The 15,678-nt window shown below is 39.0% G+C and overlaps 2 protein-coding genes across 5 annotated transcripts in view; one reads left to right on the forward strand and one right to left on the reverse strand.

The window, feature by feature from the left end:
* PSPH (phosphoserine phosphatase) overlaps nt 1–5,698 on the reverse strand; it is a 49,859-nt gene extending 44,161 nt beyond the window's left edge. For 2 of the 4 annotated variants that reach the window (XM_079945711.1, XM_079945709.1), the window contains exon 1: nt 5,139–5,698. The gene's annotated coding sequence lies outside the window, so the exon portion shown is untranslated. Of the gene's footprint in view, nt 1–5,011; nt 5,105–5,138 lie in introns of those variants that run through there. The other 2 variants (XM_079945710.1, XM_079945713.1) reach the window with 2 other exon arrangements.
* A 217-nt stretch (nt 5,699–5,915) lies between these two features.
* Nucleotides 5,916–15,667, forward strand: CCT6A (chaperonin containing TCP1 subunit 6A). The gene is made up of 14 exons (XM_079899046.1): nt 5,916–6,144; nt 6,592–6,655; nt 8,075–8,209; nt 9,070–9,243; nt 10,004–10,107; nt 10,719–10,829; nt 11,061–11,220; nt 11,305–11,387; nt 12,049–12,145; nt 12,458–12,605; nt 13,029–13,162; nt 13,716–13,818; nt 15,000–15,072; nt 15,333–15,667. Exons 1-14 carry the CDS (start codon nt 6,008–6,010, stop codon nt 15,403–15,405), a joined length of 1,596 nt encoding a protein of 531 aa, XP_079755172.1. The 5' UTR covers nt 5,916–6,007; the 3' UTR covers nt 15,406–15,667.
* The last annotated feature ends 11 nt before the right edge of the window (nt 15,668–15,678 follow it).

Consider the following 15,678-nt stretch of genomic DNA (forward strand, 5'->3'; position numbering starts at 1 on the left):
AGAGAATCACCAGTATTTTGCAAGGCAACTGCCTCAGGGGAGGCCATTACAGTTTCACAGAGCAACGTAGCGTAAATCTCCACACACAGGGTTAGAGAGGCTGCTTCTACTGGCAAAGAAGATTCAACAGTATGTAGGCACTCAATGTCCCCAGCTTCATCAGGGTATTCTCACACGTCCCACTCCAAATTTCAGATCCCATTCCTTCCTCATAATGCCCTCACTTTTCAATTTGCATTGTAATTCAGCCACTCACATGATAAGATTTCAGCAATCTCAGCCCTGTGGCTATAGGAGCTAAAAGTCTCTTTCAGGATAGACATAGAAGATTTCAGGTGATTTATATATTGCTTAAGCTGGGAATTTGAATCCCTGATCTCATCCTTTTCTTCCCCGACTTTGTCCAGTGACATTAGAAGCAACCAGCCAACCTCATTATATGCATTAGTTTGTCAAAAATGTTCGAAGGTATCATATATATGGTTACCCAGGTCCTTGCCCCTTGTGTTTGATTAGGAGCATCCAATTGGGATATTTTGCATATTTCTATTTTCATAACATGCCATGAACTATACCACTACTACTACTCTCTTTATTATTAGAAACAGAATCATTAGTCTTTAAATCTAATATTAGAGAGCCAATTCCAAAAACCCCAGAACCAATTCAGAAAATTCATCCTTAAGATTCTGCTCCTTTAGAAGCCTTATCAGCACCATAATCTGTATTAGTCAAGATTCTCCTGAGAAACAGAACCAATGGAATGTGTATCTAGATATCTATCTATACATATCAATCTAGATATATAGATATACAGCCTCACAGCGTATCTACTGTTAAAGTGAAGACATGTAGGGCATCATCCACGTTAAAATGAGAGATTGATTGATTTACTTTAAGGAACTGCCTCACATGATCATAGAGGGTTGGTAACCCAAAGGCTGTCTGCTAGCAGAATTTATTCTTGCTAGGGGGAGATATGTCTTTGCTCTATTAAGGTCTTCGGCTGATTGGAGGAGGCCCACCCGTTATTGTAGGATACTCTGCTTTACAATAGAGTAAATTTAATGTTTAAATTTTAAATCCACCAATTTAAATGTTAATCTTATCCAAAAAAAAAACACCTTCACAGAAATGTCCAGAGTAATGTTTGACCTAATATCTGGGCACCATGGCCCAGCCACATTGACACATAAAATTAACCATCACAAATGGTCACCTCTGAGCAATGAGATTATGAATTTATTTTAAATTTATTTGCTTCTGCTACTTTTTCTATAATGATTATGTATTATTTTTGTAATAAGAAAATCAAATATATTTTTTCAATAGTTAAGAAAAAGATTTGCTTTAGGAAGTCTTCTCTAAATAGCATGCACTGAGATTATACATACCACAACAGGTCTTTAGTATATTGTATATATTATGTATGTTATTGTGTGTTTGTCTCTCTACACTGGGAAGTCTTTGAAGGGGCCTTCTCTTTTCATGTGTATATTTACTCCAAGCACAGTACTCGGCAACACAGTAGACACTCAGAGAATGAATGGCCAACAACAGAAGAAACATTACCTAAAATCAATATTGTTACCCCACCTCCCCATACAAAACCTGCCCCTTCTCTGGAATTTCCTTGACCTCTTCAGACTCCTAGACTAGAAATGGTAACTATGTAGCACATGTTTCGAAATTCAGTCAATTTTATATCAGAAATGCCTCTAGCCCCTGGCCTTTTGCTATCTCCACTTCCATTGCATAAATTTGAATATTCCACCTGTTAAAACATGTATTTTACTTAAAAAGTAATAAAAAAAGATTTTAAAAAACTAGATTAATTCTATTATTTATTTAAAAAGAAAAACAAACATGCAAAATAGCCAGAAATTTTCTGAAAAAAGATTGATGAAGAGGATCTGGCCCTACCAAATTTTGAAACACACTGTAAAACTATAGTAAATAAAACAATATGGTGTTGAAACTTACAACAGTATGGAACTGAATATAGTCCAAAGTAGATCCAGATACATCTGGGAATGTAGCATATGCTAATAATTATATTACACATTAATGGTGGAAAACATTAATTATTCTGGAAGAAAAATTAAATTGGATTCTGTGTTTTTCCCAAGCACCAATTCTCAGAAACCAATTATCTGATTCTCTACCACCAACTGGGCATCCAGCAACTCAATCCTGACACTATCTGGAGTTAGGGCAACCCCCACAGTTAAGGGTTCAGACCCACAGGACTGCCTCCACTCAGACACTAGTTGCAAGTCCCAGGTCCCTAAGCTACCCACACTTCTGTCCAACTTGGCTACAGATTCGGGGGTTCCCACAAAATCCCCTCCTTAGGGGAAACTGAAAATTTTTGAGACTGACCCACAACTCAGGAAATCACTTGACTTAGGTTTAGTAGCTTATTAGAAAGGATACAACTCAGGCACACCCAGATGGAAGAGGTGCACAGGACAAGGTACTGGGGGAGTGACGCAGAGCTAGCATGCCCTCTGGGTGTACCACCCTGCCAGGACATCAATGGGTTCACTCACACTGATTGTTCAAGCATTTTTATAACCCATCTCCAGCCCCACTCCACTCTCCAGAGGTTGGAGGCACGGGGCTGAGACTTCCCATCCTCTAATCACATGTTTGGTCTTCCTAGTGACCAGCCCCCACCCTGAGGCTATCTAGGGTCCCTACCTTGACTCACCTCAATAGCACAGACTCAGGTATATTCTAAAGGGGACTGTAATGGATAACAAAAGACACTCCTATCTCTCAGAAAACAAATGGTTTAGTTCTGTTCCAGGAACCACAGACAAAGACCAAATATATATTTTTATTATATCACTGATTATCTCATTCCTCACCAAAATAAAATAAATTCCAAATGACTCAAAGATTAAAATGAAACACAAAACCTTAAAAATACAAAAGAAAACATGGGAGAAATTTAAAAATATTTTTTGGGTGTAAAGCTTGTTTTACACAGTATAGCACAAAATTCAAACACACATAAAAGAAAAAAGATACAACTGACTACCTGAAAAAAATACAACTGACTACCTGAAAAAAATTTTAACGTTTAATTGGAAAAAAAGGCATAAATACGAAATATAAATAACACTGGGACAAATTAATTGCAACACAGAAAACACAGAGAGCTCCTGCAAATCCATAAGAAACCAAATAGGAAAACAGAAGATGTAAATAGACAGTTCACAGAAAAAAACCTACAAACGAATCTTACATATAAGATGTATGCTCAGCCTCACCCTCAACAAACAAAACTATAAGGGAGTTCCCTGGTGGACCAGTTGTTAGGAATCCACGCTTTCACTGGTGGGGGAACTAAGATCCTGCAAGCTGCACGGTGCAGCCAAAAAAAACCCCCAAAACTTTCAGATACCATTTTTCACCTATAAAATTGGCAAAGGTAGAAACAAAATGTTCAACATTTTGAGGATATCCTTCCTGTCCTTTATATATATAAATATTTAATATATATATGTATTTTTTTGGCAGTGTCACATGGGATCTTAGTTCCCCGATCAGGGATCGAACCCGTGCCCCCTGCAATGGAAGCGCAGTCTTCACCACTGGACCACAAGGGAAGTACCCTAAATATTTAATATTTTTATGAAATCATATGTGTATATACATGATTTCATAAAAATAAGACACTGGGTATACTTTGTATATTTCATATGTTCATGTATATAATTCTGCATCCCGCTTTTATAGATACATAAATTGGGGGGGCTGCAAAAATGAAAACATTATAAATTTTTTTAATATAGTCAATGTTAGTATCTTTTTAAATTTTTATTTGGCTACGCCGGGTCTTAGTTGAACACACAGGATCTTTTAGCTGCAGCACGTTGGATCTAGTTTCCTGACCAGGAATGGAACTCGGGCCCCCTGAACTGGGAGTGCGGAGCCTTAGCCACCGGACCACCAGGGAAGTCCCCAATGTTAATATTTTGATGCATATCCTCTGTCCTTTTTTGTATAGATGCATGGGGAATGGTTTAAAAACTGAGAACATATTATACATGCTATTTAAAACATGATTTTCCCCCTTATTTATGTTATTAAAAATGTTTCATCACCTTCTGCATGGACTTTTCAACCCCTTTCTTTCTGATTGCCCTATCCTCAGTCTTCTCCCTTAGTTCATCCTCCATTCCACCTCCAGTGTTACCTTCATCACTAGTTCTTTGGGTGGATTCTCACCAAAGAATCCAGCTGGCAGGCTTAGGCCCAGACTTCTTAACTAGCAAACCAGGCCCTAACAGTCAGGACAAGCTACTTCACCAGATTTGTCTCTTGCAAATCTTATCCACCCACCTTCCGCTGGGCATGCCAGGCCCTTCCACTGTCGCTCTCTGTCTGATATCACTCTCCTAAGCCCTCTTCTCCTGCAAAGTATCTATGTATCATTCAAAACTTACCTCCTCCAAGAAGCCTTCCCTGATACTCTGAGTTAATACGTTTGTGCTCAGAGCACTGCATTCATCCCTTAAATAAAACATCCTATACTTTACTGTCATTTTTTTACAAGTTTATCTCCCTAACTAGGCTACCTGCTTCTTGAGGATTAAGGATCTCCAGAACTAATCATGCATCTCCTTCTACTATGTAACTCAAACTTAGATGCTTTCGCGATTCTCAAATACACAAAACCACTTAAAAGCATTATATACCAAGGCAGTCGCTAGGAGAAGACTGGGAACAATCTAAATGTTAACCAGTAGGTGACTGGCTAATCAGGTCATTCTTACAAAGAATATCATGCAGCTGTTAATAAGAATGAGGAAGACGTATTTGTATTGATATGTAACAATCTCCAAGATACTTTAAGTGTAACACACCCAATAGTGCATATTATAAATTGCCATTTTGTGTGGGGGAAATTTCTTATATTTATATACGTATTTATTTAGAAATTCAGAGAGCATCTGGGGAATTCACACTATCTAAAGGAAACTTATGTAGCTAAAGGTACCTGCCAGGAGGAAGTTGAACTAGAGGAGGTAGGAAGACCTTTCACCATATACCCTTTGGCACCTTCTGAATTCTGAACAGTTTTAGTCATTACCTATAAAAATAAAATACAAAACATCAGTGAATACCTGGTATCTAGGCAGGGGGCGAGAACTGGATACGAGAAAACAGTTGTGGACATCTTTCAGAATAAAGGAGTCCTCTCAAAGGCCGGACACCACTGCTCAACAAAGTTTGAGTTTTCAAAATTGCCTTGAGGGCCTGAAGCCTCAGCACTGTGTCGTGTGCCCGAAGGGTGGACTGACTCTTGCTTTTCCTCAATTGCCATCGCACCAATCACGTAGCTTTCTAAAGGCTTCTAGCACTTTCCACCTCACATTATATCTCTTCGTCTTCCCTACGCCTAAAACACCTACGATACTGGTCGAGGGTCCTTATCAGATCCACTCTGTTACCCCCCCGCCCACAGCACCTAAAACACCGTCCAGCACACACTACACAGTCAAGAAAACTATTGACCGGGATGAAAGCAGCAAGGCGATAAAAAGGGCAAACGGCGCGAGTAGGGGAGGGAGGAGGCCCACCCTACACCCTGCGGCCGGAGACCTCCGGGAAAAAGCAGCCGCCTCTCCCCTCACGCCCTGACGCACGCGGCCAACAAGCCCGCTCCGCCTACGCCCTCTGGTCCGGGGTCAGCAAAACCCGGCGCTAGGGAGCGCACGGGGCACCCTGCGAGCCCTGGTTGCCAGGGGGAAACGCTCCTCCCGAGCTCAATGGCGCCGCGGCCAATGAGAGGGGCGGGGCTACGTGCGGCCGCGACCCAATGAGTGGCACCGGCCGACCCAAGGCCCAATGGCGGCGGCGCGCGGGCACGCTGGAGGCGGGCCCGGCGCGCCCGACTTTTCCAGAAGACCCGGATAGCGCCTCACAGCCACGCTGAACCGGCTCTGAGCTCTCCGGATACCGGGTTCCCTCATTTTCTTCTGCTGGGTCAGCTATGGCGGCCGTGAAGACCCTGAATCCCAAGGCTGAGGTGGCCCGAGCCCAGGCGGCGTTGGCGGTCAACATCAGCGCGGCCCGGGGGCTGCAGGACGTGCTGAGGACCAACTTGGGGCCTAAGGGCACCATGAAGATGTAAGGCGGGGCTGGCGGGGAGGGCTGGGCTGGCATCGCGCACCTCGCGCTGTCGCGGGCCTGCGCCGGGGACTGAGGCCTAGAGCCCGCCGCCTCCGGGCCTCTGCGCTCGCCGCGGCGGCCTTTCTTCCCCGCATTGTCCCGGGTCGGTCCTATTTCTTGCCCTGGCCGTTTCCTTTGGCGGTCGATGCCGCCTCCGCCGAGAACAAAGCTGGCCGCGTGCGCTGCGCGGCCCTCGCCGCCCCGTGCGCTTGGGACCTAAGAGACCCTGAGGACTGTTTCCCAGACGGGAGGGGTGGGCATTGCACCATTCCTGTTACCGGAATTAGAGAACCAACCCTTGGCCCCAGCTCCTGAGGATCTGGGTAAAGCCCGATTTTTATGGGCCTCTTAATTTAGTCTCTATTGAAAAAGTCACACTGTGATTCATTTCTGCCCATTGAACAGGCTTGTTTCTGGTGCTGGAGACATCAAGCTCACTAAAGATGGAAATGTGCTGCTTCATGAAATGGTGAGAGGCTGCTAGACTAGGTCCAAAATGTCTTGGTTTTCCGTAGTACATTTGATTTGTAGGAAGACTTTTACTATTTTACAAAGTAGGAGAAAATCATATTCATCCTTCTCAACAGGTAGTTTTCCAGACAACAGAAGAAGTAGAAAAAATGTAATCAGTACTGTTGTTGACAGTAGGATACAGTGAGAGCCCTGGAATCTAATAAACTTCCTTTTGAATCCCTTGCCCTTGCCATTTAAAGCCTTCGTTAAAGGGTTTTAATTACTAAAATTCTAATAAAAACTGAGAGCAATTGACATAATCAGGGAAGCAAAATGTGACAGGATGGTTATACTTTTTCAAACAGCATTTCTTTTGTTATATCACACTTCTCCACCACCAACTGGAGGAGAAATAAAACTACCATTTTTCAAGTCCCAGTGACTAAGAATCTGAGGTTAACTGAGAAGAGCAGTCATTTTACTCATCCCTAAGTTTCCAAAACCTAACAGTTCAAATCCTAGAAAAGGAAATGACTTGCCTATGTTTTGAGTTTAGAGTAAAATTTAGAGTTTTGATAATAGCATATCATGCCTTCAACATTCCAGGTGTTTGTAAATATCTTCAGTAAGGAATAGCTAACCTAGAAGGTGTAGTTTTTGTTCCGTGGCTTAAGTGGTGGCCTGTGCTAGCAGAGAACGGTAGGAGCCATAGTTAGTTTAAACTTGATGTCAGAAAAGCCGTCTCTACATGACTTTTAAATTTTCCCTAATTGAATGATAGTCTGCTTAGATTCTTAAAACTGTGAGTGTCCCCAAAGACATAAAAGACTGGACAACTGTACAGGATTAAAGGAGTATAAGAAGACAAAAGCAGTGCAGGAGCCATGTTGGAGCCTTTGTAATTAAGAATCTGTGGGTGACAAACAATGAATATTCTGTTTTTCCAAAACCTTTCCAGAGTTACTTAGCATCCACTGATGATCTTTGCTAAAGAGGCTAAGTTTTTCTTTTCTTTTCTTTTTTCATTTTAATTATTTGTTCAGTGCCAAGTAAACTGGGCAGCCAGGCTTTCATTTAAAGGGCACTTGGTTTATTCTCACAAGAATCTTAAAATTGTCATAAAGAGGCATGCATGGAACATGGATTTGAAATTATTGTTCTTGTTAGTTCTATCCCCTTGAGTTAACCTTAACTGGGTCTCACATTTCCTCATTAGTAAAGTGGAGATAATCTAAGAAGGAAACAAATTTATATAGGAAGGTGTTTCTGTCATCATAAACTGATAGCTAATGATGAGTTTTTAATCAGAGTAATATGTAGCTGTACACTTGGGCATTTTGTGCAGATAGATTAGCCTTTCACACATTTTAAGGTATATTTGGGCTGTTTTCATTTTTAAGTTGTTCCACGAATTTTTTTCTTTCTCTACCTGCAGCAAATTCAACACCCAACAGCCTCCTTAATAGCCAAAGTAGCAACAGCCCAGGATGACATAACTGGTGATGGTACCACTTCCAATGTCCTAATTATTGGAGAGCTCCTGAAGCAGGCGGATCTCTACATTTCTGAAGTATACATGATTCTCGTGTTTCTGTGATATTTTATTGTGTATAGGAAATAATCTTACTTTTACTTATAAAAACTGATGTGCTAGTGGTAACTGAGGCCATATAATAGAATGTAAAGAGCATGGGGTTAAATATGGGAACAAGGGTCTGTATCCTACTCTGACACAAATTTACTATGATCCTGGATGAGTTGAAGAATCTTCCTTGGCCTGAAATGTGTTTTTTATCAAGTTGCATTGCATATACAGTTTTTATATGCCTATAACAGATTAATAATTGTGATGCAGAAATGGAATATTCAGGATTAGGCATATTTTTAAGGAAAAAGCTAACAAAAACCTTGAATTTAAATAAGAATACTACAACTTTTTTAGCCCTCAGTAGTTCCAAGGTTAAAGCAAACCTCAGTGAGTACTAATCTGATGTTAGGAAGAATTCCTGGGAAGAGAGAGAAAGCAGACTCTTAGTCTCCCTGTTTATTTTATTAGTAAATGGTGTGAATTAATTTCATATCACCTATAGGAAAGATATAATGGTTCTATTGACTGCCAGTTGTTATGACACAGTATTGAGTTTTGGGTGTTATCCCTTGTGGTTTGCACAGTGAACACCCAAGTGTGCTTTATAGTTCCCTTGGCTTTGACTCTGTGCTAGAGCAATGTCTGTTCTTTTCCTCTGCATTGAAAGGACTCTTTATCCTTTTAAATGTATTCAGAAAGTCAGCACATTATATTAATTGTGTTTAAGGGTATGAATGATCCAGAATATCCCTTCATAAATTTGCTTTATCGTGAGCTATAGTTGCATCTAACTGAAGGTCTCTGTTGTTAGTGGCGGTTTTGTAATTGTGTGTTTATTATAGGGTCTTCATCCCAGAATAATTACGGAAGGATTTGAAGCTGCAAAGGAAAAGGCACTTCAGTTTTTGGAACAAGTCAAAGTAAGCAAAGAGATGGACAGAGAAACACTTATAGATGTGGCCAGAACATCTCTACGTACTAAAGTTCATGCTGAACTTGCTGATGTCTTAACAGAGGTATGTGTTAAATTTGATATGTGTCTGGTACATTACATCTATACTGAAAACCCCTGGCAACTGGAAACATCAGTATTCTTACTAATTCCAGTTATAGAGTGCCATCTGAAGTCTTCACAGTACCATCCTCTGTGGAGTAAGTAGGTTCATTTTTGTGGCAGTGATAACCTGATCTGTGGCCCTAAAAATAGAAAAAATAAGTAAAGTGAGAAAATCGTAATAGCATACCTGGCCAGGTTATGAAGGTATAATCAGAGCTTTCAGTAAAAGAGGTTTCTAAAATGGAGATTTCCTTATTAAAAAGCCACTAGTAGTAGAGATGTCAGTGATTCTTTAGGTAATTACACATTGAGGTTTCAGAAATGTAGATGACTTCAGCCCTTTACAAATAATGCATTCTATTAGCGTGTAAAAAAAAGACTTGGGGGGCTTCCCTGGTGGCGCAGTGGTTGAGAGTCCGCCTGCCGATGCAGGGGACACAGGTTCGTGCCCTGGTCCGGGAAGATCCCACATGCCGCGGAGCGGCTGGGCCCGTGAGCCATGGCCGCTGAGCCTGCGCGTCCGGAGCCTGGGCTTCGCAACGGGAGAGGCCACAACAGTGAGAGGCCCACGTACCGCAAAAAAAAAAGACTTAGACCAGTACAGACGTTTTTAAAGACGAGAAGCTGTCTGCTTTAAACTTTTCTGAAGATTAAACAAACAACATAAGTGTCTCAACTTCTGCTAGTCAAATTCATTGAATGGTTATACTCTGTTGCAGGCTGTAGTGGACTCCATTTTAGCCATTAAAAAACAAGATGAACCTATTGACCTCTTCATGGTTGAGATCATGGAGATGAAACATAAATCTGAAACCGATACAAGGTAGGTGGTAGAATGCTATGAAATAAAGAGTGTTTACAAACTCGAAGGAGTTTATACAATACATATATTTTGCCTGTTGTTTTTTTTTTGTCTTTGAATTAATGTATATTGCCTAGATGAGTATTTCATTTACTCAGTAGTATCTGTTTCCTCTTGAAATGAAGTTAATGGTATGTATTTTTACATAGAATGATTCTGGATAGTCAACTACATCAGTCATTTGGCATTTATTGAACAAAGCATATGGGAGACTTCAGGGAATTTTAAAGAAAATTATTTAAAAGACCTAGTTTGGAAGCGTTTTTTAAATGAGGTGATCACAGTTTAATAGCCTACCAAACTTGTGACTATTTCTCTGCAGAATCTTCTGCACAAGACGGGGTTGTTACTTTCATTTGAATGGCTTGTTTTTGTCATGTTCTGGAATTCTGCTTTTTCACAATTGAACCTTGCTACGTATTACCCAAAAGTCCTATTCAAATAGCTCAAGAAATAAAGCTGATTGTGTGAAAATTATCAATACAGTCTCAATTCATTGTTTTAGTTTTGTTAGCATATGTTACACCCCATCTGGAAATCAATAAGAATATAATTTTTATGTGTTGTAACAGCTTGATCAGAGGTCTTGTTTTGGACCATGGGGCACGGCATCCTGATATGAAAAAGAGAGTAGAAGATGTGTACATCCTCACATGCAACGTGTCATTAGAATATGAAAAAACGTGAGTTTATATATATCTCCTTAAAAATGGAAGAGAGGTGGAAGAGCTTGATATTCGGGGTAAGTCACTTTTTTGTGAGAATCAGTTTCCCGGCTGTACGGACAATAATGCCTCGATGGGGTTTCGGAAAATTACAGGAAATAGTCTCTGAAAACGTACCAGGGGTAGAATTGGAGCTCGGTGACTATTTGCTAAATATTTCCTCCCCTTTCTGTAACTTCCTTTTTTTAGAGAAGTGAATTCTGGCTTTTTTTACAAGAGTGCAGAGGAGAGAGAGAAACTAGTGAAAGCTGAAAGAAAATTCATTGAAGACAGAGTTAAAAAAATAATAGACCTGAAAAAGAAAGTCTGTGGTGATTCAGATAAAGGATTTGTTGTTATTAATCAAAAGGTGAGAAATTTTGTTTCATAAACTAGTGTGTATCTTTTTATTTTAAAGGTAAAATATTGAAACATTTTTTGTTGTTGTTAACAGGGAATTGACCCCTTTTCCTTAGATGCTCTTGCAAAAGAAGGCATAGTAGCTCTGCGCAGAGCTAAAAGGAGAAATATGGAAAGGTACGGATACAGATTATCTGTGATGTGAATTTAACTTATTTTGCAAGTTAACTTAAATTATTCCTTTTTTTCCTCTTATTTTTGTGATTTTTCTTATTTTTTATTGCGATAAATATACATAATATAAAATTTATCACATTACCTGTGTTTTCCAGGATCACATTTCTTTTTAAAGATAATATTCCACTGTATGGGTATATACCACATTTAGTTTCGTTTATTCCTTTATCTGTCAGTGGACATTTATTTGGGTTTCTGCCTTGGCTGTTGTGAATAGTGCTGCTATGATTGTTGATATACTTGTTTTATTTTTAAATGATGACCTATACCGTACATATTTTTCCATGTCAAGAGACAGCATCAAGGGTTTCAGAGGAATACTTTCTTCCAAAGAGCTCACCATGATGAAGAGCTCTGTGCACCTTTAGATTTCGTATCAGAGGAGTATTTGCTGACTTAAGAGTGGCTTAAATGGAGAGTTAGGAGAAAAGACCAGTTTTCAGCTAGTTGGTGGTGAATGGAAAGGCTTAAGCTAAAATCTATTTTAGAATATAATTTTCGCATGTAATTCTGATAAAGATTGCTTTCTAAAAATATTAATCTCTAAACATAACTAATAAAATCCCTTCTGCATCTCCCTTAAAACACTTGAATATTTCAGGCTGACTCTTGCTTGTGGTGGGGTAGCCCTAAATTCTCTTGAAGACCTAAATCCTGATTGTTTGGGACATGCAGGACTTGTCTATGAATATACATTGGTAAGTGTATTTTCTTTCCAAAATAATACTACTTTTTGGCTCATGAATTCTTCAGTAGTTAAAAATTCATTCAAACTTCGGATGATATTTTTGCTTTGTTAATATACATTTTGATGATTTATATGTAGTAATAAGCCATTGATGGGAAAATCACATTTCTTTTATGTGACTTTTTAAAAGAAGTTACTTGCTTTAATGTGATCAGTGCTGTGCCCTATTAATATGCTACTTATTCCTTCATAAGGCCCTCTCATTTGGTCATTCTTTGCACAACCGTATCCTGGTTTTTGAAAATACTGTCTCTTCACACAGGGAGAAGAGAAGTTCACCTTTATTGAGAACTGTAACAATCCTCGATCTGTCACATTATTGATCAAAGGACCAAATAAGCACACACTTACTCAAATCAAAGATGCAATAAGAGATGGCTTGAGGGCTGTTAAAAATGCTATTGATGATGGTAAGATCGTCACTGTATTTAAATTATATTCTTTTGCTAGTCTAAAAGGCATGGCTGAATACTGTGTTCTTTTTATCAGTAGTTTACACAGCCAGACACCATGCAAAAGTAAAGTTTTACCTTTAAAATGGCTATGATGGTATGCTAAGTTTTTTCATGGCATGCTGTTGTTAAAAGAAGGTACAAATAAATGAACTAATACTAAGAGCTTTCAGGATTTTCCATGTGCTAGTTAAATCATTCTGCTGTTTGATAATGTTGCCTGTATTGCTTTCAAATGTAATACTAAAATTGCTGTGGTTATACTGAATTCTCAAATTAATGGATTTCCTGTGTGTTTTAATTTATATATTTTCTTACAATTGCCCATACAGTTTTATTTTCTTTGTAGCTTAGCATTTCTCTCTTCCTCCCACCCAACAGGCTGTGTAGTTCCAGGTGCTGGTGCAGTGGAAGTGGCAATGGCAGAAGCCCTGATTAAATACAAGCCCAGTGTAAAGGGCAGGGCCCAACTTGGAGTTCAAGCATTTGCTGATGCATTGCTCATTATTCCCAAGGTGTGACTGCTTTAACTGTTTTCTAAACTACACCAAAATGATTCATCTGATGAAAACTTTTTGCTAATGTGGGTTTTTTCATAATGTGGATTTTGAATAAAAAGGGTTCATCAGTTTTCACCCTAACACTAGAACAGGTATTTCTTATTATCTGAATGTATTGGTTCCTCTGGAGGGGAGGCTTGAATATCTGATGTTTCAGATGGCAAGAGATAGCTGTTTTAAGAGGGTTTGCAGTGTGCGGGGGTACAAACTTGCTTTTTGTTTTTGTTTTAAACTAAGGTTAATACTGTGATTTTTCTATTGTATGCTTACTTGAGGGTACAGTTTATGACCAGTGTATTGCCGGGCTTGGGGTGGATTAGTGAGTTGGTTGGTAATGTATATCTAGTCATTCTCTAAAGTGAACATAAATACCTGTCTGTTTTCACTTATTAAAGGTTTGGTTTTTTGTTTTGTTTTGTTAACTATTAATTGGAAATACTGTTCATTTATTACAGACTTGACTATCTGTTATTAGGTCCTGTCTTTTAAATAAATTTGTTTCCTTTAGGTTCTTGCTCAGAACTCTGGTTTTGACCTTCAGGAAACACTAGTTAAAGTTAAAGCAGAGCATTCAGAATCAGGTCAACTTGTGGGTGTAGACTTGAACACAGGTAAGGAGGATGTGACTATTTGTAGGGGGTGAACTAGATACTATAGGTGAGGTAAGACCAGGAAGGACAAAAAAAAATGGGAGAGAGAAGAATCTTGGAGTTGCTTTTGCTCTTTGACACCAGTGCTATCCGGGATCTCTGGATTCTAAAGTATGACACAAAAATGTAATGACTAGATACAGAAATAAAGGGAATTGAGGAGACATTTGAATAATTTAGAAGAGTACAGATTTGTTGATATTGCTGAGTTGTGGTAGGTGGTTTGGGTTAATGTTGAAGGGTTTCATGTTGAGCTTGCTTTACTGTTTTTTATCAGGGACTTTGATTAAAATGATACATTTCATGATCATACTCATGGGTGAAAAAAGGCTGAGGATAGCAAAAAATGCAGGAAGAGGGAACCAAATCTAATAAAATGAGTGAAACCCTGATCTTAGGCCAGTGTAATCCAAATTATACAAGTACAAAGTGGAAGAGAGATAACTGAGATACATCTGTGCAGTATGTGTAAGACCTATTGTGAACAGCATCATTCACATTCAAGTTAATATAAAAGGTTTCTTTTTTTTAAATTAACTTTTATTGTAGTATAGTTGATTTACAATGTTGTGTTAGTTTCGGCTGTATGGCAAAGTGAATCAGTTATACATATACATATATCCACTCTTAGATTCTGTTCCCATGTAGGTCATTACAGAGTATTGCGTAGAGTTCCCTGTGCTATACAGTAGGTTAGTATCTATTTTATATATATATATAGTAGTGTGTATATGTCAGTCCCAGTCTCCCAATTAATTTAAAAGATTTCTGGAATGAGGGTAATGATAAGCCTGTTTTGCCAGATTATAGTTCAGGTGCTGTACTTTAATATGGATAAATAGGAACGTCTCCAGAAAAACAGATGTTCAAAAATTTGATAACCAAATAGAGCATTCCTATCACTGGAAGCATTCTAAGTAGAGGTCAGTCGCTCATCAAAGCTGCTGTGCACAGGAGTCATGGTCTGGAGTACAACATTGGGCTAAATTGAGGAACTTTGGGTTCTCATAGATAATACTGGAGGAAATGAGTGACCATTGATGAGTGAAGCAGCACAAAATACTCTTATTAGTTCTTTCAGACAGTATTCTGATCATATGACCTGTTCTATATGATTTTAAGAATACTGGGTTACTTTTCAGGTGAGCCAATGGTAGCAGCAGAAGTAGGCGTATGGGATAACTATTGTGTAAAGAAACAGCTTCTTCATTCCTGGTAAGTTTGGGAAAGCCAAAATTATAACATTTGGGGAATATTCATACTCTTTAAAATTGGTATGTTTAATTTTCTTTCCATAAGAAAAGGTAATCAGTCAAAGGCAGCAACTAAGTGAGCCTTCTGTGTATGGAAAGCAAAGGGGAAACCTGACTGGATATAATTTGTGCAATTTAGTTGGAGATTGAGTTGAATTGTGAGTTGAATTAGAGTTCATACCTCAAACCTGAGTAGTCTGATTTTTTTTCCCCCCTTTTCAGCACTGTGATTGCCACCAACATTCTCCTGGTTGATGAGATCATGAGAGCTGGAATGTCTTCTCTAAAAGGTTGAATTGAAGCTTCCCTTGTATCATCTGAATCATGAAGATTCTACAGAGTGATCCTAAGAATATAGCTATGGAAGTTTTGTCCAAGCTTCAAATGATTTTCAAAGGATTTTCTTTTCCCATATAAAAAAAGGAGAGAACACTGGCATCTGTTCAGATTCTGAAGTTCTGAAATTATAATTACAATATTTTTTAAATTGCACTGTAGTGTACACATACAGGCCATACTTACCAATAAACAGGATGTTTTGCTTTAGCTTCAGTGATATAAAAATACA

This window comes from Stenella coeruleoalba (genome assembly GCF_951394435.1).
Source record: "Stenella coeruleoalba genome assembly, chromosome: 15".
NCBI classification, from domain to species: Eukaryota; Metazoa; Chordata; class Mammalia; order Artiodactyla; family Delphinidae; genus Stenella; species Stenella coeruleoalba.

Coding starts and splice junctions, on each gene's coding strand:
- CCT6A (XM_079899046.1), top strand. CDS start 6,008: ATGGCGGCCGTGAAGACCCTGAATCCCAAGGCTGAGGTGGCCCGAGCC. Junction 6,656..8,074: donor ATGTGCTGCTTCATGAAATG/GTGAGAGGCTGC, acceptor CTCTACCTGCAG/CAAATTCAACACCCAACAGC. Junction 13,163..13,715: donor CATTGCTCATTATTCCCAAG/GTGTGACTGCTT, acceptor TGTTTCCTTTAG/GTTCTTGCTCAGAACTCTGG.